We start from the raw sequence: 24,280 nt of genomic DNA on the forward strand, positions 1-24,280 counted from the left end.
TAACAAAAAGGAAAACAGAATACGTTTTAGATGTAAAGTCTAATAAGTTTTTATAAAAAGAGAATTCAACGTTGATGTAGTGCATTGTGACAGGAAATGTCCTACATGCTTTGGACATACAAATCCATTTAACCCTCACAACAACTCTACGTGGTAGGAACTAATATAGCTACTACTCTGCAAGTATGGAAAATGAAGCACAGATGAGTAAGTTGCCCAAGGCCACATGGGAAGTAAGTGACAGAGCTTAGATTTGAGCCCAAGCACAGGCGTCCATGCTCCGCCTCTTCCTGTACGTGTGAGTAGTGTGATGAAACAAAAGCAAGTTAAGAGTATGGCAGAGTTCCTCAACTTTGGGACAGTTCCCCTGCTCTGCAGATCTCCCTGCCCACCCCCATGAGCCTCCTCACCCTCCCTCGCCTAACTCCTGGGAACTAAGCCCCTCCCCCAGGAAGCCCCCCAGCCCAGCGCAGGCAGGTCCTCCTAGGGGTGGGCGTGAGTGGTCCCTCGTGGTTGGAGCGTCCAGCTGCCCTCCCCGCGTGTCCACAGCTCGTGCCCCCGGCCGGTTCTGAAGACCCGCGCCCAGGGTCCAGAGACTACCAAGCGGGCTCGGGCCGCAGGAGCCCCTCTCGGCTCCTCGCGGGCACCGAGCTCCCTTGCTCTCCCCTTCACCGCGGCGCGGTGGTCCACACGTGGTCGGGCGTGCGGGGCGGGGGGCGGCTTCAACCCCAAGCCGGTGGGACCGCCGGGCCCTCCGGGCCAGGCGGGGGAAGTGCAGCGGCAGCCTCGGGCGGCCCGAGAGCTGAGGGGCGGCTCGGCCCAATTGTGATCCTCGCGCGACATCTGGCGGCCGGCGCGGGCACCGCCGCGGGAGAAGCGCCTCCGAGGCCTCTCGCGCCCAGGGAAGCCATTTCGCTTTGCGAACCGTCGCGTTTCCCGACAGGCACCGCGAGGCAAGCTCGCCGCTGCAGTTAATGGCGGCGCGCGCAGGCGCCCTCACGCGGAATCCAAGCGCGCACGGGCCAGAGAGGCGCAAGCGCAGGCGCACACAGGGCAGTCTCAACGCTTGACTAGACCCAAACGTGCGCAGGCGCTCACAATCGGGGAGTCACGCGCAGGCTCTTAAGTGCCGGCGCGCACATTCTGCGACCGTCGCCCGATCCCTGCTGCCCAGGTGGGAACTGTCTGCGTCCACCGTTTTTTTCCTTCCCAGTCCTGAATTCACATTCCTACCCGCAGAGATCATGACAGCTCTATATCAGGGTTTGTCAACGTCGCCATTATTGGCATTTTGGACTGGATAATCGTGTGGTTGGTGGGAGCTGTCCCGTGCATTGTAGGACGTTAGACAGCATCCCTGGTCTCCACCGTTTGCCAGTAACACCGTTCTCCCAGTTGTGGCAATCAGTAGTGTTTCCAGACAATGGCAAGTGACTCCCAGCGGGTGGGAGATGGGGGAGATGCCCCTGGTTCAGAACCACTACCCTAGAACAGTAGTTCTCAGCTTAGGCTGAACATAGAAATAAACTGGGAGTTTAAAAAAAAAAAAGTCATTGATAGTGGAGGCCCACCTCAGAAGAATTAAATCTAAATCTCTCTGCATGGGGCTCACAATGCTTTAAAAAATTATTTTTAACACTTCCCAGATGATTCTCAAGTGCAGCCAGAGTTGTCAAACACTGATCAAGAAAATTTGCTTTGATTTTGCAAACATTTAATCAGAGGAAAGTAGTTCCAAGTCTGTGCTCTAGAGTTGGCTAGATCTGAGCTCTATTCCTAGCTCTGCTCCTCACAGGAGCCCTCCATTCCTTCACTGTCAAATTGTATAAGAATCCAGATCCTGCCCCAGGTTTGGGGAAAATTAGGTGAGACTATACAGATGGCATGCTGTACACATTAACCATCTGGCAGTTACTGGTTCTGGGTCTTGAGAATAGGCTCCAAAGAACAGATTTCATAAAGTAGCTTTTTAAAGTTTTTCTTAGAGCCTCTGGCTTTCGGACTCAAGTCTGCCATTTGTAAGCCCTTGCCAAGTCATTTAACCTTTCTGTACCTCAGTTTCCCCATCTTATCCATTTCACACAGTTTCTGGGAAGATTGTAAAGCACCTAGTAAAGTGCACTCTAGGTGTCAGTTAATTCTTTTCACTCTGTTAATTCTCAGTGAAATGTGAAACAAAAAAGGCACAGAATAGGGCCTCATACCTTGGAGATCCATTGCCCACCCAAACCCCAGCATCATGGTTTATGTAAAAAAGGACCTGCAGTGTGGTGTGCAGTTGTAAAAATTCACTCACCTTTTAAACACCTAAATCAGACCATCCTCCTCACTGGCTTAAAACTTGAAATAAGATAGAATCTCCTTATCATGGCTTACCAAGGCCCTGTTCCATCTATGGTCCCCCTTACCAGGTAGGCTTCAGCCATTGTATGCTTTGGAACCTGCTAAGCGTGTTCTCACAACAGGGTTTTTAAGTTTGTGGTTCCCTAGCTGCACCTCTTTTCTCGTTGCTCCTCCTAGAGTTGTTGGTTCCTTCTCTTCCGTAGAGGAGCTCTGCTGAGTCACCACCTCCACTCATCTAAGTAATAGCCCTCCTTCCAATATCACTATCTTAGCATCCTGTCTATTTCTTTTAGAGCACTGTTCTTCCCAGGAGTCACAGAGACCTGGGTTCCAGTCCTTTGTTCTTCATTATGGTTAGGTGCAAACCTCACAGGATTGTGCGGAGGACTGAATGAGAGTAGAGGGCTGTGCACACAGTAGGTGCCCCCAAAGTGAAGTAGCTGTTGTGATTATTAATGATATCTGGTACTAAAGGCCAGTCAGCCCCTGCCTGCCTCAACAAGCCTACTGTTCACCACTCCTCCCACAAGGATCCTCACTACTGGCTATACTCCACTACATACAGTGCCCAGAAAACACCAGGTTGTTTGCAGTCCTTCGTACAGCCTGTTCCCTTTGCTTGGAGGACTCCTAGTCACCTTTCAGGATTCAGCTCAAAAGCCACCTGCCCATGAAGCCATCCTGGGCTCCAACATGATGTGTTGTTCTAGGCTGGGCCAGGTTTTGCCCCCCATCAGCTATGTCAGATTTGTCTCTGTGCTCCAGCCTCCAGCACAGGGCAGGTACCGTCGAAGTGGTCACTAACTTCCTGCTTATGGAGGACTTCCTGGCCAGAGGCAACAAGGTGTAATGGAAGGCTCTGTGGCCTCAAAGGCAGAGGCCAGAGGTTTTCAGCTGGGGCTTCGGCCCTTGCTGCATTGCTTAGGCCAGCTCACAGGCCTCACTGGCCTCACCTTCCCAGCCAAAGGCCCATGCACACCTGAGCTGCCCTGCTGCACCACGGAAGCTCCATACTGTTGGCTGGTGCCTTACCCCTTCAGGTCTGTCTCCATGTCCTCCAGGTCTGCTGGGCTGTTGCTCTTCCTGCCAGCCAGGACAGCAGAGGCCAATGTGGCGCCAGAACTAAGGGAGGAAGCACACAGGCCTGCTGAGGCCTCAGACCAAAGGCGACTGGGGCCCAGGTTTTCCACTTCTCAGGGAAGGGGGGACCCACATCTGCCAATAAAGGCTGCCATTAGTGTGGCACAGATGCAACTGTATCTGAGAATATCTTGTGAGCCCTGGCTGTAGCCTTAGCACTTGAGATCAAGACTACGCCTTGGCCATGATCAGCTTGGAATCCCTGAGGAAGTCTACTCCTAGTTTTGGGTTCCAGAATCCTTGCCCAACCTACACCTCCTGGGGCCCTGTAGGAATCCAGAAACATCGTTCTTTACTAAAAGTGCCACACACACCCAGCAAAATGGCCGCTCCCACTGGTGGACTGGGAGATGAAATAGGGCAGAAGCCTGCAGCCTGGAAACACACAACTTCTTCCCATTGCAACTTTGGGAAGTCTCTGGGACTGAGCCCTGTGCTGCTGGCTAGCAGTCCCTGGGATTCCTCCCCTGACTCCTGCTTGCTGGGCCAGGCTACAGTCCCTGCAGGAGAGATTCACAGAGACCTCCTAGCAGGGTCTTTTCCCAAACTCTGCCTCCCAATGTCCTCTTCTCAACCATCTCAGCTTGGATCCCTGTGGGTAGTTGCTGAGTTGTATGGGTCTCCCGAATTATCACCTGTACCCCCTCTCGCACTGCCCCAGGTGAGTGAGTTCACCTCCAGGTCAGGGCCCCTCCCAGCCTTCCTTCTCCTGTGGTGATCACCTGATGTGAAGATGGTTGAGAGGCACGAGGGGGATCCTGGGGTGCTGGAAGCAAGGATGAACCTTGAAGGCTGTCTGGCAATGGGATTGGTCATGGGGCAGTTGCTCTGCCCTTACCTGGTGGCCGCTGGTCCAGGCTTGCGAGGCTGCAAGTTGGCACTGTCTACCTCCTGATCATCCAGGACAGGGCTGAAGCCAGCAGCTGAGCACAGCCTGTGGAAGGAGGCCAAGCCTGGTTGATTCAGAACTTTGTGTCTGTATGTCTCCTTTCCTCGAGAGGTTGGCTACTGTCCTCGACAGATGATGGAGACTGAGAGTTGCTCAAACAGATGCTCAGGGCACAATAGTCACTTCTACCCCACGGCTGACTGACACCAGGGCAGTGTGCCTTAGTGGTTAAGTGTATACACCCTGGAGGCACATTGCTTGGATTCACATCACAGCTTTGCTAACCTCCTGGCTGTGTGACCTTGGGCACATCACCTGACGTCTTTGGGCCTCAGTCTAATGTCAGTGGAATGAGGATGATAACTGGTCTGCCTCATACATTTTCTGAGAAGAGTAATTGAGTTAATAGATGCCAAATGCTTAGAATCCTGCTTGGGCCCTAACATCAAGTTAAGACAGATTCAGTGGGTGCTGTCTTATGCAGCCTTCCCAGGGAAAGGCTGGATACTCCACCTCTGTGTAAATCACAGCACACCAAGCAGCCAGGCCTCAGAGGGCACCACGCCCCCTGTGCGAACCTGCACCCTCCACCTGAACAGTACGCTCACCAAGAGTTCCTTGTGTTTGCTCCCAAACTCATTTATGCCAGTTGTGCTCACAACCAGTATGACCAAATTCAGTTATTGAGTAAACTCACGAAAATGTATGGAAAAGGACAGTGGTTTTCTTTTCATGAGAAACAACCTTTTCTTTGGAAAGACAAAAAACGCAACTCTCTTAAAAATCATTGCCAAAATCAATGTAGCTAAGACAACATGAAAGACTTAAAAATCATAAGAATCTAGGAGATTCTTCAGCTAATCTTGTAAGTTAGTATGAGCTCTGGCTTCATTGTAAGGAAACCAAAAGCAGAAAGCAAAGCGTTCACTTTATGAGGGTGCGTAAGTAAGAAGGGTGATCTGGATGAATATTCAAAGACAAAGAACCAAACCCGGTCACATTGGACCAGAGGATGCAGTCAGTGTGCAGGACCGTGCTGGCCAGCACTCGGCGGTGCAGGCTGCAGGTGCTGGGGTCTGCACAGTCCTCCCCGCCAGCGGCAGCTCAGAGAACTGAGGCCCTGGCCTCGTGACCTCTCCTTTTGCCTTCTGAGGCTCAGTGGGCAGAGGCTGGGGCCCACTGTCCTCTCCCCGTGCTGGCTTGTGCTCCTGATTTGGAAGTGGGGGCTCTGGGGCCAGGCATCAGTTGCAAACTGGTCAACATAGTGAGGGAAAGGGGTCTCAGTGGGCTTGGGGACATGGGGGCAGCCAAAAGAGCCAGTTGGGAAAGCAGGGATTCCTTCCTCAGGCAGACGCCTGGAGGGCAGGGTGCCGGCTGGCAGCGTGTGCTCATGGCTCTCTGCAGACACTGGCTTTGCCATTCCCCTCTGGCCACCTGCTCTGAACCATAAGGGCTGTAGCACAGCTTGGGGCTGACGTACCTGTGCCGGCATCCGCAGGACGACGCAAACTTGGCTTGGAGCCATTCCCCAAATCACCTAAGAAAACGGCCCTGGACTCCACCCAGATCCAAAAACTCAGAGCCCAGCTAGAAACACGTGTCTCCTAGTCTGTCTCACCGGGGCCGCTGCTTTTCTGCTCACTGACCCTGAGAGCAGAGCTGGCCAGAGGAGGAGAGGGGCCGGGGGTGGAGGGGGAGGACTGGGGGCTTCTGGAAGGCGAGGGAGAAAGCAAGCATGAGAGTGCTCAGCCAAGGAGGAAGAAGGCATGTCCGTCCTACCTGTCTCGCGCCTGCCTTGTGCCTCCTTGGGAGGTGCTTGAGAGCCAGTGGCAGAGGGCAGGAGAAGGAGCAAGATTCAGCACTGGTAATTCCCTGAGGTGGAAAGCCCAAGGACAGAGGATGTGATGGCAGCGGGAGTGCTGGCGACGGGAGAAGCAAGAGGCAGGACTGTAGGAAATGAGCAGTGCTCTGCCCCTAGCAACTGAAGCAGTTTTAGCAACTTGACCCGGGCCTGTCACCAGGAACATGAGAGAATACCCAACTTGGGGCCACCAGCTTCCCCTGGGTAGCTCACCCTCCTCTCCCAGAGCTGATGTCTGCTCCAGCCAAGCCTTCAGGTGGGGAGCCTGTGGCTCCAGCTCCCACGTGGCCAGCACTTGACTGTGCACTTGATCTGTTATGGGCAGAGAAGTATTTGCTGACTGTAATTGGCTTCTGCTTTGATCAAACTCAGATGTCCTGAGAGCAGGCCTCAAGGACCAAAAGCTCAAGCCTGCAGCTGCCGCCCTGCGCTGCTCCATTTGGAGCCAAGACTACAGCAGCAGTATTTCTATTTTTTCTAAACTTGCTGGGCTGAGAGCAACAGTGGAGGCAAGAAACAGAGCAAGGTGGCAACTCAGGAGGAGGCTGGCACTTTGGAGGGGGGCAATGGCCAACATAACCAGGGTCAAAGCACTTGGGGCCACTAATAAAGCATAGAACCCAGGGCAGAGACCAGGCTCCCAAACCATCCTGGGTCCCCTTCCCTCATTCCCAGGCCTGAATCCCAACTGAAGGTCTGAGGCTCCACACTAAGAACACAGTGGCAGGCAGACAAGGCTGCGTGCTCTTATCCATTACTGGCTACCAGCTTCCTGTTGAGGAAATACCCAACTCTCAGCCACTGTTCACCACACCCAGGCTCCCCTGGTCCAGCTTGAAGGACAGGTCAGTGGGATGGTTGTGGGATGGCTGGGCACAGCCACCCTCTCTGGGCTCATCATCCCCTGCTAGGCTCTGCCTCCCATCCTTGCCCACCACCGTCCACATTCCCTTTGTCTACAGGTCATCCTGGAAGTCCCTGTTAGATGCACCCTTTGGTCACTGACTTCCCCAGACTGCCAGCTTGGCGGCCTTGCTTGCCTTGGCTGAACAGGGTGGCTTTCAATGGAACAAAAGCACAGTGAGGCTGGGCCAAGGGCTGGGATGGGGGTGGCCTAGCCTGGAGTTTTGTCCCCTTCTGCAGCTGGCTCCCTGAGTGAACTTGGCAGGCTTCTGCCCCTCTCCAGGCCTCATGCATGTCTTCGTTCATTCTTTCAGTAGATATTCCTTGAGGATCTGCACTTCCCCAGACACAGGGGACACAGCAGGCCTTGGATGGTGGGCTGCATGGGCTCCATGTCCCTGAACTGAGTTACCTGTCAGAGTCTTGATCAGGGCCCTTGAAGTCCCCTTCACCAGTCAAGTCTCTCTTGGGCTCTCTGGTGTTGGGGGCCTCTTTGTTTTTGGCACCTGGGGAAGACCTACAGTGGAAAGAAACACAAGTTAACCACCTATCAGAGGGGGTAGTGACTGCATCCCCAAATGCCAGCTGTCTCCAAGGAGCTTAAAACCTGGTATTGAAGGATTGGCCAATTCTGCAAATCTACTCACAGCTTCTGCTGACTGAGGGTCAGACCCTATTCTCATGACTCCACATGCATTAGCTTTCCACATCAACCCCACAACGTGAGTACTGTTATTATCCATGCCCACTTTCCAGATGAGAAAACTGAGGCACAGACAGCCCGGAGTGAATTGCCCCAGATTCCATTGGTAACAAAGGGAACAGCTGAGATTTGAACCCAAGCCATCTGGCTTCAGAGTTCCAGACTATAATTCACCACAGTGTAAGACTGATATTAACCTTCTGATTCAAACTCCCTCTGTTCTCTCCAAGGTCATCAGGGAGCGTCATGGTGTCAAACTCAAAAGAGACACTCCTATTGTCATCACCTTCAGGACCACTGACCAGTGGGCCATTCCCGCCTTCTCTCCCCCTTCTGTCCACATGACTCTCTGACACTGCCTCCTACCTCCATGGCCACACCTTCCCAGTCTCCTTCACCTTTTTCTCTTCTTCTGCCCCTTGAATGTTGCTGTTCCGGGTGTTTCTCTCCATCTGCATGCTCCATCACCTTGGCCACCTCCTCTGCTCCCAAGGCATCAACCGCCAACAATGAACCAATGACATCTGCATGTTCCCACCCCCTACTCTGTGCTCTGACCCATATCTCCACTGCTTCTTGGACTGGCCCTGGTAGCTTACCTTCAACATGGCCAGAACTGACCACCCTCCCCCAGATGCCCTCAGAGTGGGTGACCAGGCAGTAGCCACCTCCATGATAAAGTCTGTGTTCAGCTTGCTGTCCCCTCTCCTTGATTCCCTTGACATTTTAGCCCATGTAAACCTTGACATTGAATCCTATTTCAGTTCTCATCTGTCTATAACATGGAAATCTCTTGAGCCCTGACCTCTCTCCCAAAACTCAACTGCAAACCCTCAAATATTTCCTGGTAATTTGCATTTGGATACCTATAAATAAACTCATCATATATTCACTCAAAAATACTAAGTATTTCTATCACCCCTCCCTCTTCCCTCCCCCTGGTCCCCACTAGTGTAGTGAGTGAGTATGGAGCAAAACGTGCATGGTGGGAGTCAGGCTGCCTTGGTGGGAGCCATGGGTTGGCCTGCTCTTGGCTTTGTGACTTTGAGCAAGTTACTTCACCATTCAGGGTCTCAGTTTCCTCATCTGTAAAATGGACGTAGTGATTGCATCTGCCTCCTGTATGGGGGCACGTGCAAGGCTGCTTGTAGCAGGGCGGGGCTTAGTGAATTCTAGCTTTCCCTCTTTCTCCCTTTGCCCCAACTTGACTTTCTTGTTGGAAAATGGAGGAGGGGCACTCCCGAGGCCTTATGGGAACACAGCACAGACCTTCCTCAGAGACAGCCTGGCTTTTTCCTGCATCTCTCGGGGGTTACTCTGCCCCTGTTTTTCAGGGACTCGTCGCCTTAGGAAAACCAGTGAAGCCACTTTTGGTGTTGCCTTATTAAAGAGATCATCATGCTGGATGATTCTCAGTGATTTCAGCAATGAAAGCTCCAGCAGGACATGAGGGGACCCAGAGCCGCAACCCTGCTCTCCAGGAGCTTGGAGTCCTAGGAAGAGCACCATCTATGAGTGGACAAGTGTGACTCCTCGTGTGACTCTGCTGGAGGTAGGAACACAGAGCCATGTGAACTCTGCGGGGACAGCCCCTCACGGAAGCTGCCTCAGAAAGAGACACAGGGGAAGGAGGGCTTCAGAGGGGAGACATGTGAGGTGGAACTGAGTACTGCAGAGGGAAAAGGGCATCCCGGGCAGAGCCCACAGGCTGCACAGACGAGCAGTGCTGGGGGAGGCTGCAGTGGCGGGCCCAGGGGCAGTCCTCGCCAGGTGAGGTAGAGACTTCAGGCTACAGAGGCTAATGGGGGGTGGGGGAGGGGTGGAGCAAGTGATGGAGAAGGCCTGGATCCAAGGGAGGGCAGTAGGGACAGAAATATCTCTAAAATAGAATGGCCAGAACTCCGTGCCTGAGTGGAGTGGGGTGTAGACAGGGAGGAACCAAGGAAGAGAGGAAAGGGACCTAGCGATCTGTCAGGACCTGTCTTGGAGGTCAGTTCCTCCAGGAAGCCTTCCCTAACCACCTCCATCCCCTTTGCCGTGCAGGTGAGAGGCCCTTGCTCAGAGCTCCCACTGTCCGGAAGATTATCCTGGGCAGACTCTCCGGCACCCCTGTCCCAGACCTCATAAGGCAGGGTCCCAGTCTGTCTGCTTCACTGCTGCCTCCCAGACCCTGGCACAGGAGTCAGGCGTGTGGCAGGGGCTTAGCACACGTTAGTTGGGTGAATAGCCAAATGAGCTGGAGACACCGTGCTACAGAGAAGCAGGAGGCCTCCTCTATGGGTCTGCTCCCTACGGAGAAGTGGCCTCTCCCTGCTCAGATATCCCCTTGCCCCCACCCCAGCTTCCCTGGGGCCTGGCTCCCAGCCCCCTGAATCCTACCTGCATGTTACCTGGTGGTCTGGCCCCTAACCTGGGGGCAGGGGCTGGGTCTGCCATGCTCCCTGCTGGTTGTACTCCTGCCCCATCTCTTGAGCTGTTGAGGCTGACCCATTGACTCTGCCCTGATCCTGGCGACCCCTCTCACACAGGCAGGGCCACTGCCCCAGTGGCCTTGGGGGCCTCCAAAAATCCCATATCCTGACTCAGCACAGCTGGCTGGTCCCATCCTCAAGGCCCAGCTGGGTGAGCCATCACTTCCAGGGGGCTCCTGGCACACTGCTCTCACTTCTATCTGTTTCTCCCCCACCAGGCAGACAGTCAGCAACTCCCAGGTCGCTCATGCCCCCCACCAACCAGCCTCCAGGCCGCATCATTTGCACCCTGGCCCTGCTGCCCCCATCTCTAGAATGGTGTGTGAGGAGCCCAGACAGCAGCAGGGCCCCTGTACCTCATTCCTCCCAGGTCTGGGGCCACCAGGCGGAGTCCTGCCCCAGGCGTCATGATCTGCAGGCGGACAGTCTCCTCACCTCTTGGGCTGCAGCCAAAGGAGAGAGCCAGAGAACTGCTGGTAAGAAAGGCCTCCCCTTCCCCATCTGTGCTGATGCTCCCAGGGCATCCTCCCTCAGGAGCCTCCTGGCTAGTGCGGTGGGGCACCCAGACCCATTGCCCCCTTTTCTCTTGTCTCCCCTTTGGACTTGAGCCTTCTTAGTGCTGCAGCTGAGCTTGGACCACTGACCTCCAGGTCCTAGACGAAGGAGACTTAAGGACCCATTCACCAATCTCCCACCCTGAAGCCTAGCCCCGTTCAGGCGCAGTGGGGGACCTACTAGGTGGAAATGGGACTGCCAGTCCTGACAATGCTGCTGAACATAGGCAGAGGCAAGCCCTGCCCGTGGCCCCACTGGAGCATCCAAAGTGGCTATTTGTGAGGCCAGTGGGAATTCTGAGTTCATGGGCTGATGGGAACCAATGATGAACCAGATGCCCAGGAAACCTACAGACCACATTTAGAGTGAGAGCCAGTGGGAGGGGCACGTCAGAGAGTCAGGGGATGAAGGTAAGAGAACAGGTGCCTGCGAACTGGAGCCCATGGAGTATCAGGCATTGTCAGCACTCAGAGGGCCCCTTTGAGGGTTCCTGTGCTCAGATATTGGTGTGTGGGTGACTGCACGCATCCCTCCATGTCCCATGCATTTTTTTGCCCCCATTGCAGGACCTAGAGAGAATCCCGAGCTCCCTGGCTTTGTGGGGGTACCCTTCACTGCAAACCATGCCTACACAGGTCCACATTACAGTCACTCAGTCCTGCCTTTGGTTGCCCCTGAGACCTGGGGTACAGATAGGTGTGAACCTTCAGCCCAACAGAGGGCAGCATGAGGGTGGAGTGGCCTGGGCGCTGACTCTACTAAGCTGTAGGGCTGTGGACAAATCCAGCCCCAAAGGCACCTGAGAAGTTCCATGAAGGTGCAGCCCAGCCCAGGCCAACTGGGGGGAGACTGGGTGGAGGAGGTGGAGCTGGCAGGGCTCTTAAATACAGAAACCAGATGGGCTTGAAGTAGGGGGTGAGGGGCTTGACATGGTCAGTCCAGCACTTTTGAAAGGCCACTCCGGGGTCCCAGGAGGAGGAGGGGTCGGGTGGAGGGGGGCTGGGTGGAGACGGGGAGTTGAGTAGTCCCCTGTTTGGGTGATAATGAGGATGACAGCATTAAAGCCCCTGGCTGCTGTCCCTACTCTGTGCCATCTAAAGCACGTGGTGCCAGGAAGCAGGGACACATCCCACTTGGGGACATCACAGGGAAGTGAAGCATACTTTCTCCCTGGTGGTTCTTCTTATGTCAGAGAAGAAATCGGGGCAAAGCGCTGCCCCACCTGGTGCCTCTCCCTCGATGCCTTCCTCCTGAGCGACTCCTTTTTAAAGGCCCAGCTCAAACGGCACCTCTTCCAGGGGTCTGTTATGGGTTGCACTATGTCCCCCCAAAAGATATGTTGAAGTCCTGTCCCCTGATGTCTGTGAATGTTACCTTACTTGGAAATAGGGTCTTTGCAGAGGTAATTAGTTAACTAAGATAATTATTCATTAAGATAATGTCATACTGGAGTAGGATGGGTCTTAATGCAGTATGACTGGTGTCCTTATAAAAAGGGGGCATTTGAACACAGACCTTCAGAGGGAAGACAGCCATGTGATAACAGAAGCAGAAGCTGAGTGATGCCCCTGCAAGCGAAGAAATGCCAAGAGAAAAAGGCTTGGAACAGATTTTCTCCCAGAGCCTTTGGAGGAGCACATGGCCTCACTGACACCTTCCTTGATTGAGGACTTCTGGCCTCTAGAACTGTGAAAGGATAAATTTCTGTTGTTCCATCCACCCAGTTTCTGGTACCTTGTTACGGCAGCCCCAGCCTATCCTCCCCTGCAGCCTCCACCAGCCCCACTACCTCCCCAGACTCTCAACCACAGATAGCTCTGATCCAATTTGAAGTTCTCAGCTGGACTCATCCAGTGCGGCCCTAGTTGCCACTGGGAGTGACAGTGGTCTGTAGCAAAAGGTGTGCCAAAGAATTCATCCAGCTAAGAGAGGGATAGGTCAGGGAGGGAGGGAGGAGGGAGTATCTTATCTCCTCTGGCGCCCACAATGGTATTTCCCTCAGAGGCCAGCAGGTGGCGATATTTGTCTCCTCATTTAAAGGCAGGGCCCTGCCAATTAGGATGTGCCCAGCGACCTACCGCGGCACGCGAACGCTGTGCAAAGGACTTTACATGCATCATCGCATTTAGTATTGGGGACAGCCTCTGGAGGTAGGTATCACTGCTCCCTATTTTACACATAAGGAAACTGAGGCAGAGAGAGGGAAAGTGACTTGCTCAATGTCACACAGCCAGTACAGGGCAATGCCAGGATTTTGCCCTGTACCAGAAGCTGTACTCTTACTCACTGCTCCCCAGTTACTCTGCCAGGTCAGAGGGGAAAAATGAGGCGAACCCAAGAAACCAGGCCCTGCGGTGCATGGAGGGAGAGCCCATGCCACAGGTGAGCAGTGGAGGTGGGAGGGGGAATGGGGAGGGGGGTTGACAGTGGAGACCAGTAGCTCAGGTTTGGACACTTGGCGCTGAGGGGCCTTTGCAGTTCCACTGGGAAGAAAGATAGCTGGAGAGCCCCCAGGACACACTGAAGTCCCTAAAGGATTTGGCGCCTAAGACAGGGGCACCTTCAGATCTGAGCCATGGAGGGTAGGGCAGGGGCACACCTGGGGAGTGGCAGCCTCAGCAGGGCCATGCCTGGGGACAAGGCTGTGATAGTTTCCTTTCTTTCTGTGCCATAAACCAACTTTTTCTGAGGCACTGCGGGACCTCAGGGTTTGGTTGAGTCACTGCTCCCTAGGAGGCTGGGCTCCTTCAAGAGTACAGCCAGGCCTGGACTCCTCGGATAACCAGGCAGACAGGAACTGGGCATGGAGGACTGATGGTGGCTACCTGACCCAGTGTAGGCCCTGATGGGGTGGCGTCAGAGAGGAAGGCTGCCCACCTGGAAGCTGCCCCATGGGTTCCAAACACTTGGTGACATTGGTGTGACAGAAGAAGCATCATGTTGAGCCTCCCTGACCAGCTACTATTGCACACTGATGGTGAGGGGGCCCTTTCCTTCCTGCTGTGAGACATCTTAGTATCTGGAACATTCCAGAATCTGGTCCCATTTCTGTTTCCTGGGGCCTCACAGGTAAGTTTGACCTCAGACTTCCAGCCTCCAGAACTTTGAGATAGTATATTTTTGTTGTTTGAGCCCCCAATTTGTCTATGACAAGCCAGATGACTCAGATTAAACACCCGAAGGAATTTTCCACAATAAATATTAAAATACTAAATAATATTAAAATAATAAATATTAAAATAAAATATTAAAATCTCAAATCCATAATATAGCACAACCCAATTCACCTCCTATATTCTTTTAGAAGGCATCTGAGAACAACCATTCATTTTTTTTTCAAAAGAGAAATAAGGAGAAATCAGAGATGTGTACTGTTTTGGCTGAATTGTGTCCCCTCCAAAATTTATACAGTGAAGTCCAAATCCCCAGTGCCTCAGAATGTGAGATGATTTGGAGTAAGGTCATTACAATTAAGATGAGGTCATACTGGAGTAGGGTGGCCCCTGATCTAATATGACTAATGTCCTTATAAGAAGAGGAGGTCAGAGCACACACACACAGACAGAGACCTGGTGAAGACACAAGGAGAAGACGGTCAAGGAGAGAGGTCTTAAGAAAATCCAGCCCTGCCAACACTTTCATCTCAGACTTCCAGCCTCCAGAGCTGGGAGACAAGACACTTTGGTTATTTGGTCACCTAGTACCAGTTTGTGGTTCTTTGTTGCAGTGTCTCTGGCAGACTAAGCCCCCACGTTCCATCCATTACCAAGTTCCATCCATGCTAGCTTGTGAGGCACTCTTGAAGTTTCCTACTTGTTCAAAAGTTCTTATGGCAAAGGTTCAGACAAGCAGGGAGGCTCAAGAGAGGGAGGAGGGGAAGAGGAGCAGCATCCGGGCAGAGGCCCACTGGCCTCCTCCCCAGGCCCTCGCAGGAATGGCCTGGGGCTGGCCTTGCACTCCCGGCTCCCTCTGGACACACAAACTCTGCAGCCTCGCTCTCCTCCGCCAGTCTGTGCTGTGGCAGGTGGTCCTGTCTCCCTCCCAGCACAGAAGAGGTGGCCCTGAGGACTGAGGGCACATACAGATGGTTATGGGGCTGGAGATGGGGAGGAGTGGGGACTTGCAGTGGCATTACAAGGGCTGGAACAGCCCCAGAGGCCGGGTCGCTCTCGGCAGGATTTCGCACGATTCAGTTCACAGTACAAGGAGGTATTGATTGCCTTTCGCCCGCAGACAAGAGAGCACCATTATCTGACCGGACACTCTGGGACTCAGCAATCAGGACAGAGCAGGGCCCCGCCTGTAGTAAGATCGCCAGCGCTCAGCCTGCCCCGGCCCTGCCACCCCATGGCCAGACCATCCCATCTGACAGGCTCACGGGCCAGAGCCAGCTTCTGGCACCCACCTGGGCTCCCAAGTCCTGGCGGGGCTGGACATGCGCTCTGTCCACATCACCCGAGATGCTTGGGCTCTGCCTCTGTCCGTGCTGCCAAAGAAGGGGGCTGTGAGGGGTGGCATGGGGACTGCAGAGCCTTCCCTGGTGGAGGCAGAGGACAGCGTGTGCAGCTTGAACTTGACCAACTTATAGGAGAGCCTTGAACAAGCCTAAAAATAGTGGTACTTTTTCTCAGGCTGTTGTAGCTGCCACTGGGCTCAGAGGTGCAAGGGTTAAGTTGACACACATAAGCACTAAAGGGACAAGAATGAAGCGCTGCCTCCCAGGAGGCCAGGCTGTTTTGCTCCTTTCAGCCCTAGGACATCCAGCCAGACAGGCTCTCACTGATTTCTGTGCCCCATCCTGTCACTGGGCACATGGGGACAGTGGCCCTGAGGCCCGCCAGGGAGGTGACCTGGCAGAGGTTCCACAGGGACTGAGCGGCAGGGAGGAGCGATTGATTACCTGCTGAAGCTGGGAGGGGATCTTTCCAGAGCAGGTGGGTCCTGGCTTTTCTCGGAAGGCACATCCTCATTCACCACCTCCACCCTTTGGGCAAGAAAAGAAACAGATGCACCATGTGTCTTCGGGGCCCTTCCGGCCTGCTCTGCTGCCCCTGAAGGACATGCCTCTGTTCGGTGATGCTTATGGCCACGAGATGGCTCAGGCTGGGGTGTAGCAACTGCAACTTGATATAAGGACAGCATCCTGCGTTGAATAGTGTCGCACCAAAATCCATGTCTGTCTGGAACCTGTGAGTGTGATCTCATTTGGAAATAGAGATCAGTTTGTAATCAAGTTAGGACGAGGTCACACGGCAGTAGGGTGAGCCCTAAATCCAATGACCATTGTCCTCATAAGAGGGAAATCTGGACACAGACACACAGCCATGTGATGATGGAGGCAGAGATAGGAGTCATGTGTCTACAGGCCAAGGAATGCCAGGGAGCGCAGGCGATACCAGAAGCTGGGAGAGAGGCCTGGGCTGCTTCCTCCCTGACAGCTTCCAGAAGGAGCCAACCCTGTTCACACCTTGATCTTGGACTTCTAGTTTCCAGAACTGGGACACACGCTCCTGGGCTTTGTTATGGCAGTCCCAGGAACCTAACACAGCCAGGAAGAGCATAGCATTATCTGTCATTCCATCATGCTGCCACCACCCTCTGCTGGCTGTTGTCCACTCAGCCTTTTTGGTCTTCCCACCTCTGGGCCTTTGCACAGCTGGGCCCTCTGCCTGGAACCCTTGGCCTGCTGAGTCTTCCTTGTTTTTCAGTCCTCAGCTCGCTATGCCACCTGGTCGTGGATGCTTCCCCTATGTATCCAACAGAATATCCCTAAAATTCAACTTTCCAGGGGTTTCTTCTCCGTCCTCCTCTGAGTAGTCTCCTCTCGCAGAAGAGGTCTTGTCAACTCATGGTGACACCCCTCCATCATGCAGCTGGAGTGTCCTGATATCCAAATTATGCCCCATTGATCCCTGTTCATCCATCTCCAATGTCATGGTCAGTTCCAAGGGTCTGGTCAGGCAGGAGCTCCCAATGTCAACCCTTTGAACCCCAGCCTAACGATCCCTCCTGACAAGGTATTGTCCAGCCTGTCCCTGGTAGGGTGGGAGGGAGGGCAAAGGAACAGCTGCTTTGGACCCTGGTAGCTACTCTTGTTTCAAAACTCCAAAGGCCCTTGGAAACACTTCAGCTCCATCTTGGGTCAGGGGCCTAGCCCTGTTAGCCACAGGCAAATGGAAGTTTCTGGTCACAAGCTGTGTTCTCTCAGCTGGGCCCCTGCCTATGCAGAATTGGTGGCCATGTGTGCCACCACAACTAGCAAGATGCTTGCTTGGCTTTCAAAAAGAAGCCACCAGCCCCTCATAATTCCCTCTACTCAGGGACAGCTACCCCATTGCCCATCCTGCGCCCTCTCCACCTAGTGCCCACACACCACCCCTGCCAACAGAAGACTTTGGCTGACACTTACCTCTTCGCAATGAATGGGGCCTGTGTCTCCTGGGCAGGGCTGCTGGAAAGGAGGCAGAAAAGTGACATGTTGGGCAGAGCCAGTGGACAGGTGACGTCACGTCCTCTCTCCCATTCCTAGCACCTTGCCTGCCCTGATGGCAGCAGCCAGACCTCTCAGTTTTCCAGAAAGTACATCTGAGAGTCCCAGAAGTTCTGGCCAGAAGGGCCCTCTCAACCCACCCCTCAACAGCCCGAGGAAGACTGAGGGGAAAGAAACTGTCCCAGAGCATGGAGCTGGTTGGTGGCTGAGCTGGCCCGAAACCAGGCCCTGCCATGTCACCTGCTCTTCTTGGCTGCTGATAGGACATAGGAGTGCTCACGGGGGACCGTCTTCCTCAGCACGCTGCTTGCAGCTTCTGACCTGGGACGACACAAGAAGGGGGCAACTGATGGTGTGAGGTGGGACTCGCTCTGCCAGCATAGCCTGGCAGGTACTCGGGAGGCAGGTGGAGCTTTTGTAACCCCACACATAGTAGGTGGCAGTGTGGGCAGTCGGTGCCTGGCAGCTTGGCTCTGGAGCTCTTGGCTTTTCTCTTACACCTCCCAGGCCCAGGGACCCCTGGCCCTGTGGACTCTGCCCCTAGGATTGCCCAAGAACGCAGGCCTCACTTTGGGACATGGAGAATGGGCACCTCTGGAGCCTGGCCCTGCCGCCTCCCTGGCACACACAGAAGGGTTCTCCCTGGCCACTCTGCACAGCCTGTTTTGGCCCAATTTGCTCAGGACCCTTTTAAACAAACTGATAGAAAGTCCCAAAGCACCTCCCTCCCTAGGCTCTGTCCACCCACAGATGAGGTTACCCTTGGACTCTCATTACCTAGGTTCTGCCCCCATGGAAGGTTCATGAGGTCCCCTGCACTGGCTCAGCACAGAGCAGGTGGTTCTGGGACTCAAGGAAGGCTACCTGTTGCCAACAGCCACTCCTCCAGGAAACAGGTCAGCGCTGATGCTCTACATACTGTGCATGCTGTCACCCCAACGGGCACCATTCCTATCTCACCAGTCTTCAGACACTCAGGCCCTGCCCTGCCCATGGGATGCCCAGCAGGCACCATTACCTCCGTTTCTGCTCATCAGAAGAGACGGGCACCTCCTCTTCAGAAGCTCCTGATGCTGAGCTGCACCTGACGTTGTAGGGTGCCCTGGGGAGGGGGGAGGGGTTGAAGATGCTGCCAGTTGTAGCCCTTCGTCCCTCTAACTCCACTTCTTCCCCTTTGAGAGCCAGCTGTCTTCTGTCTCCCTGTTCCAACCCTTGCTGTCCCCCTAGGCTCAGTTCAAGCCTCACCCTCCTCCAGAAAGATGCCCCAGCTGCTGTGTTGCTGGGCGATGGTGATAAGGGACAAAGAGTCCCTGGGAACTGCAGGCACAGTCCACACCTGTCCAGAGCCCTTCTCACTTGCTGGGCACACAGGAGGGAGCCTTGGATGGGGCCACAAGGGGGAGCTCCAGAGGGAATCCCAAAGATTTATATCCAAGAAGCAGCCCAGATTTAGGCCCAGGGTGCACACAGCTGATAATGCTGCCAGGGCCAGCTTAGGCTCACCAGGCTCCAGCCCAGTCTGGTGCAGCCCCAGGGCCAGGACCCAGGACCCAGGACCCTTTCTCCAGACCCATCAGCTCTTTCTGGAAGCTTCCTACAGCCCCTGCTTGGCCTCAGATCAGAAGGGCAATGTGCATGCTGTCTAACTTTCTGGGGCTTGTCACTCTCTGGCGGGCCCCAGGCCACAGTGGCAACTGGCAGGGATGTCACATCGGCAGGACTAGTGCTCCTGAGCTGCACTCTGAGGCAAGCAGCCAGCTGTCCTCAGCGGGCCTGGTGTTTGGTCTGTGATGGCATACTCACAGCTTCTTGTAATCTTCTGTAGTCATCTTGTAGCCCAAGAAGGAGGGGCGGGGAGGCCCAGCAGGGGCTGCTTTCAGCAGACTGGCAGCGCTGGAGAGGCAAGGTGTTTCCATGTGTCTACCTGCAGGCCCCCTCCTGCTTCCAGATCTGCGCAGACAGCCCAGCAGGCACATGGCGGGTGGACAAGGGGTTCATGGTGGCCTTTCCTCTTTGCTCTCAGCCCCGCCAGTTACCCAGAACACCTGTGCCACTTTGAACGGGCCAGGCTTTCTGCCACAGACAGAGCCAGTCCCCTTGGTCCCACCTTTCTGATGGAGCCCAGGTTGAGCCGGGAGGAAGGTGGACTAAAGCTCCCAGCTCAGCGCCGTCAATCAGCAGGTCAAGGCTGCATGCCCTGCCCAGCCTCCTCTGTGTGCTTCTGCCCTGGTGACCAGGGCCAGTCGGGACTGGCCCAAGTGCCAGGGCACTGGTAGTGGTCCAGGGCCCTGCCTCACACAGGAAGAGAGCTGCCACCCGCCACCCCCTCAGTGACAGGCAGAGGGCTCACTCTGCCCTAAGCTTGGCCATGGGCCCTCACACCTCCCGCCGGCTGACACCCAGTGGACACACCTTTTTGGAGCTCCGTTGGCTTTGGGGAAGTGCTGCTGGGGCTGGGATGAGCTGTCTACGGGCTTGGTGAACACTCCCCTGAAAGACAGCCCGGGAGAAGCAGCCCAGTGAGCTCCCCTGGGAGAAGCCGGGGGGCAGTGTGGGCGGGCACGGGGAGATGGGCATGGTCCTACGGTCACCTACCGGATGATGTAGCCAGTGGGAGCCCTTGTGCTCGGGGGCCTGCCAGGGGAAAAGAAGGTGTGATGTGAAGCGAGGACTCGCCAGCGGGCCCAGGCTGCCCAATGACAGCAAAGAGGGTGGGCCGAGTGATCGCCCCAGGGTGGTCAGAACAAGGGAAATAAGAGTGGCCAGCTGCTTCCCAAGAAAGCCAGCCCCTCTGCACCCATAGCTGGGGTGCTAGTTCTGCTCTGCCTGTCTCCCTCATGCTCCCCAGGAAAAGGACCCATGGCTGATCCTTCCGGGCCCTGGGTCACAGTAGGTGCCCAGGAAGGCATGTTCCATGGCTAGGCATTTGTACAGAAGTGTCCCCTTCAAAGTTGGGTTTCTCTGTGGCCTGCTAACAGCCCTCAGAGCTGACCCAGCTCAAGCTGGAGGTTCTGTGGTTGGAGGCCTGGGGCTGAGGCCCCCACCCTGCCTGGTCCCCTCCAGGAAGCCTCCTGAGGGCCCAAGGGGCAGAGCCCAGGCATGAGCCAGCAGAGGCCAGCTGCCCTTTACTTCCCACCCATCTCGAAATTCCCTTTTCCAGCCCCTGGGATTTCCACATTGCAAGTCTTGATGGGAGTCTGGGTTTGGAGGGCACGTCCAAGGCTTGGTCAGTGGCTGGAAAACATTAGACTCCACGTGCTGGGCACTTCCTGCCTGAAAGCAACTGAGGGGCTCAGAGGACTCGGGTGGAGGGTGTGGGCAGGCCAGAGCTGAAGGTGCAGGGCAGGCAGAGCTGTGAGTTCCGGGCTCAGGGGCAGGAGACAAGGACTCGGCAGATGGCTCCTCTGTCTGAGAATAGAGGAGCTCGGGGGCTGAAGCAGTGAGGGAGAGTCTTTAGGGTGTTCTCCATTGTGACAGACCCTGTCCTTAACAGGGGACAGCCTCTTGGAGGTGACCAACTTGCAGGGATACTTGCACTGGGACCTGAGAAAGAAAGGTGACTTATCCCTCTTCTAGCCACACAAGCATTTTTGGCTGAAATACCTGTGGCTTGGAGAGGCTGGACCATGGCCCCTGACTGGCCTTGGACATCCCCAGGAGAGAAGGACAGCCAAGATGTGTGTAAGCTTCCGGGTCCTCCTGCTCCCGCGCCTGAGTCACAGTGCTCCGGGACATGTTTTCCAAATATACTCCCAAATCGAAGTCCAGGGTGAGAACTGCACCCCTCAAAGTAAACATACCACCCAACAACAATACTATCTTTGAACCACCCTCAAGCCCTTGCCAACCGCACCTGTCGCAGCCTGTAATTCTCTCTTCTATGTTCTCCTCTCTAAAGGGGTCATGCCTGTGTTCCTGCTGGGATGTCAGTTCCCTGAGTAGAGGGCTGTGTCCTCTGTACCCAACACAGGACCTAGCAGGTAACAGGGGCTGAGTCACTGAGAGATTACCAGCCAGAGTTACTGGATGCAGCCCCTGGAGCTAGCAGTGAGCCTGGACCCCTCCCTTCCAGTCGCCACCATTGCCTGTCCCCACCACTGGGAAAGGCCTGGCACTGTACTCACCTGCCAACTGCCAGCTGTTTGGAGCCAGGATCAAGTCTGGATTTGGTGGTCCCCCTAACCCTAACCCTAACCCTAATCCTAACTCTAACCCCTTACATCTCAGGAGTAGTTCCTCCAGATGTGGGCAGGATGTGCCCACACTTCAGAGCCTCCTGGAATGCCGCTATGCAAGAGTCCTCAAAATAGAGAGGGATGGTCTGTTCCTCTTGTCCAGCTGTCAAAATATGTCATCTTGAACTTGGGAGATGGTTGGGGCAAATGTGTGAGTCTCCCTTGGCACACTGATTACCAAGTGCACACAGCCATCAGGCCTACCCACAGGAGGGAGTCACATGTGACTCTTGAAAAAGTCACTCAAAGGACCTCAGAGACAAACATTGTCTCACTCCCTGCAGGGGAAGTCTCAATGACAATTTTGATCTCAGGTGACAGCTGGAACCATGGTGACCCAGCATGGAGGCACCGACCCAAAGGCCACACAGCAAAGCTGAGGACGTGGACCCAGTGACCTCTGCACTCCCTTTCTGACAAGGGAGCAGATGGGAAAAGGCCATCCTTCTTGTGGACTTCAAATGACTCCCCATAAACCCTGATGTCCTTTCTCAGCTCGGGCTCCCTCCATGTCCCCTGAGGACTGCAGTAAGGGGCCCACCCATCAGCCATCCAGGCACCACTTCTTACCTGGCCTTAGGTACCTCCCCAGGTGAGGAAAAGGATGTGGCACGACTCCGGCCTGAGGGCAGCTCTCTGGGGAAAGAGGGAACCCGAAAGTGTTACTGCCAGAGTCCCTGCCACCAGCCACCCTGGGGCCTCCATCCTAGTGGCTGCCTGCTGGGCCCCCAGGCAGGTGGGGGCTGCACTACATGCACCCCAGGAATGTGGCCCCTGGTTCCTGTCTCACCTTCTCCCTCCCTGGCCTGCCTCCACATGCCGCAGGCCTGTGAGTGCGCACACAGCCTGGTACCCTGGCTTTCCCATCCCTTGATCCTCAGTTGGATTGCTTTCCCGTGCTCTGCCCTCCCCAGTGGGCCTGTGGCCAAGTAGCCTGGCTGAGCTCTGGGCAATGGAAGCCCATTGGCATCCCCAGGTATGGACGGGGCCACACGGAGCACCACTCCACACCCGACCTGTTACTGCCCACCCTCCAGGCCTCCCAGACTCACAGGGTGCGGCCCTCCGAATCATCCTGCTTGGTGATCCAACTCTTGTCCCCCTTCAGCGTGGTTCGAACCTTCATCTGCTTGAGGACATTATTACGCTCCGCCTCGCCTGGTGGGAGAGGCTTCCCTGGTGGGGGCCAAACAGCCTCAGAATGAAAGCCCAGCCCCAGGACCCCGAGGCCTCCTTTCCAGCCCTCCCAATACATCTCTCACTCTGCTGCCCAGGCAGAACCTGGGGCCCTCGTGGGGCAGGCCTGGAAGGAGGCAGCCGAACTCCAAGCCCGGGACAACAGGGAGCCCAGGCCTCACCTTTGGTGGTGCCTCCAAGAGCTGAGATGCTCATGGCGTTCGCTGTGCAGGCCCCTTCTCAGTGGATTCAACAAGGCTCCTGGGGCAAAGGCAAGACCATGGCTTGTCACTTCATGCTTTCATAATGGCTCTTGGGTTACCATATAGTCCTTGGCACACTGAGACCATCCAGGCTGTCCTTTGAGCATTAGGAAGATGGAGCCCTGGGCAGAGGCACCCGCTGGGCTGCACACCCCATTGTCTGCCCAGGGCCAGTCTCCTAGAGAACACGACATGGGCTGCCAGAGGCTGTCTGTTGGAGAGATGGCTGGTAAGGGCAGACCACAAACCCTCTTTGAGAGCTCACCTGGCCAGACTCCCGCCCTGGGGGCCGACGCTGGTGAAGTTGGAAGGAGGGAATGGGGGAAGTGCAGAGGCTGGTGGACAGCCGCTTTGGGGCTAGACCATCTTTCTCACTCCTTAGTAGTTGTCTGACAAACCTCTCAAAAGGGTCATCTAACTTCTCCGGGCTGCCTCAGTGCCCTCATCAATCAAATAGGAGTTAAAAATAAAAAAGTTTACCCTTTGGGACAGCTGTGAGGACCGAACGCACCAATGTTCTTGCAAGCGCCTGGCACCTCCCAGCACAGCAAAGTTCACAGACAAGAGCCAAGTGGCAGTGACTCTCAACTTGTCCTTGTTGTGTGGTTCAGAGGTTGGCTCTATCCCCAGTGAGGAAAGCCCAGGACTCCATAGCCAACTCTTAATGGATCTCGGGCAGCAGGCGAGGTTGGGGAAGCAGAGAACGTCCTGCCCTCCACTCTCTCTTCATTTCTCTGTCTTCTTGCCCTGCCCTCCCGCCTTGTCCCCTCTCTGCCCCTGAGCCAGGTGCTACCCTTCTGTGGCCAGTGAGCGGTGGGCCGTGGTGGTCTCCAAGGCCTTCACAGCACCCATCATGGGACTAGCTGCAGGACTGACCCGCCACAGCTGGCTGCTAGGGCCTCAGGAGAGGGGCCGGAGGCTTAAGCAAGTGGGTGTGGAGGGAAGCAGAAGCCCTGGCTCAGCCGGCACCGTCCTACGGCAGAGCAGCCTCCCTTGGAGGGGCCTGCCATCCTCTGGGCCCCTCCAGGGCCAGGCCCTGAGCAGCCGGGCCCTGCTGCCAGCTGGCAAGTGTTGGACATGTTTCCGCGGAGGTTAGGGGCACACAAAAATGGGCAGGGCTGGGGGCCAAGAGCAAACCAAATTTGCCACATCAGCAAGAGCTGGATTTCCCATAAACAGCACCAAATGAGCAGCCTAGGAGGCCTGAGCCCACTGCGTGCCAGGAACAGCACCTCATCACTGCGAATGGGC

The 24,280-nt window shown here is 55.2% G+C and overlaps 1 protein-coding gene across 2 annotated transcripts in view; it reads right to left on the reverse strand.

The window, feature by feature from the left end:
* Positions 1–23,018, reverse strand: part of ZNF185 (zinc finger protein 185 with LIM domain) — a 47,326-nt gene extending 24,308 nt beyond the window's left edge. Inside the window, exons 1-16 of one of the 2 annotated variants that reach the window (XM_031445641.2) lie at positions 22,949–23,018; positions 22,643–22,766; positions 22,161–22,226; positions 19,951–19,989; positions 19,768–19,845; positions 19,159–19,248; positions 18,374–18,457; positions 17,596–17,676; positions 17,275–17,316; positions 15,766–15,849; positions 15,271–15,351; positions 10,667–10,753; positions 7,549–7,653; positions 6,447–6,545; positions 4,322–4,417; positions 3,376–3,465 (exon numbers count right to left, since the gene is read on the reverse strand). In XM_031445641.2, coding sequence (XP_031301501.1) covers positions 3,376–3,465; positions 4,322–4,417; positions 6,447–6,545; positions 7,549–7,653; positions 10,667–10,753; positions 15,271–15,351; positions 15,766–15,849; positions 17,275–17,316; positions 17,596–17,676; positions 18,374–18,457; positions 19,159–19,248; positions 19,768–19,845; positions 19,951–19,989; positions 22,161–22,226; positions 22,643–22,766; positions 22,949–22,982 — 1,280 coding nt within the window. In that variant the 5' untranslated portion in view covers positions 22,983–23,018. The remainder of the gene's footprint in view (positions 1–3,375; positions 3,466–4,321; positions 4,418–6,446; positions 6,546–7,548; positions 7,654–10,666; positions 10,754–15,270; positions 15,352–15,765; positions 15,850–17,274; positions 17,317–17,595; positions 17,677–18,373; positions 18,458–19,158; positions 19,249–19,767; positions 19,846–19,950; positions 19,990–22,160; positions 22,227–22,642; positions 22,767–22,948) is intronic. The other variant, XM_064482789.1, reaches the window with a different exon arrangement.
* Between the last annotated feature and the right edge of the window lie 1,262 nt (positions 23,019–24,280).

Source organism: Camelus dromedarius, chromosome X (genome assembly GCF_036321535.1).
Source record: "Camelus dromedarius isolate mCamDro1 chromosome X, mCamDro1.pat, whole genome shotgun sequence".
Taxonomy (NCBI): Eukaryota; Metazoa; Chordata; class Mammalia; order Artiodactyla; family Camelidae; genus Camelus; species Camelus dromedarius.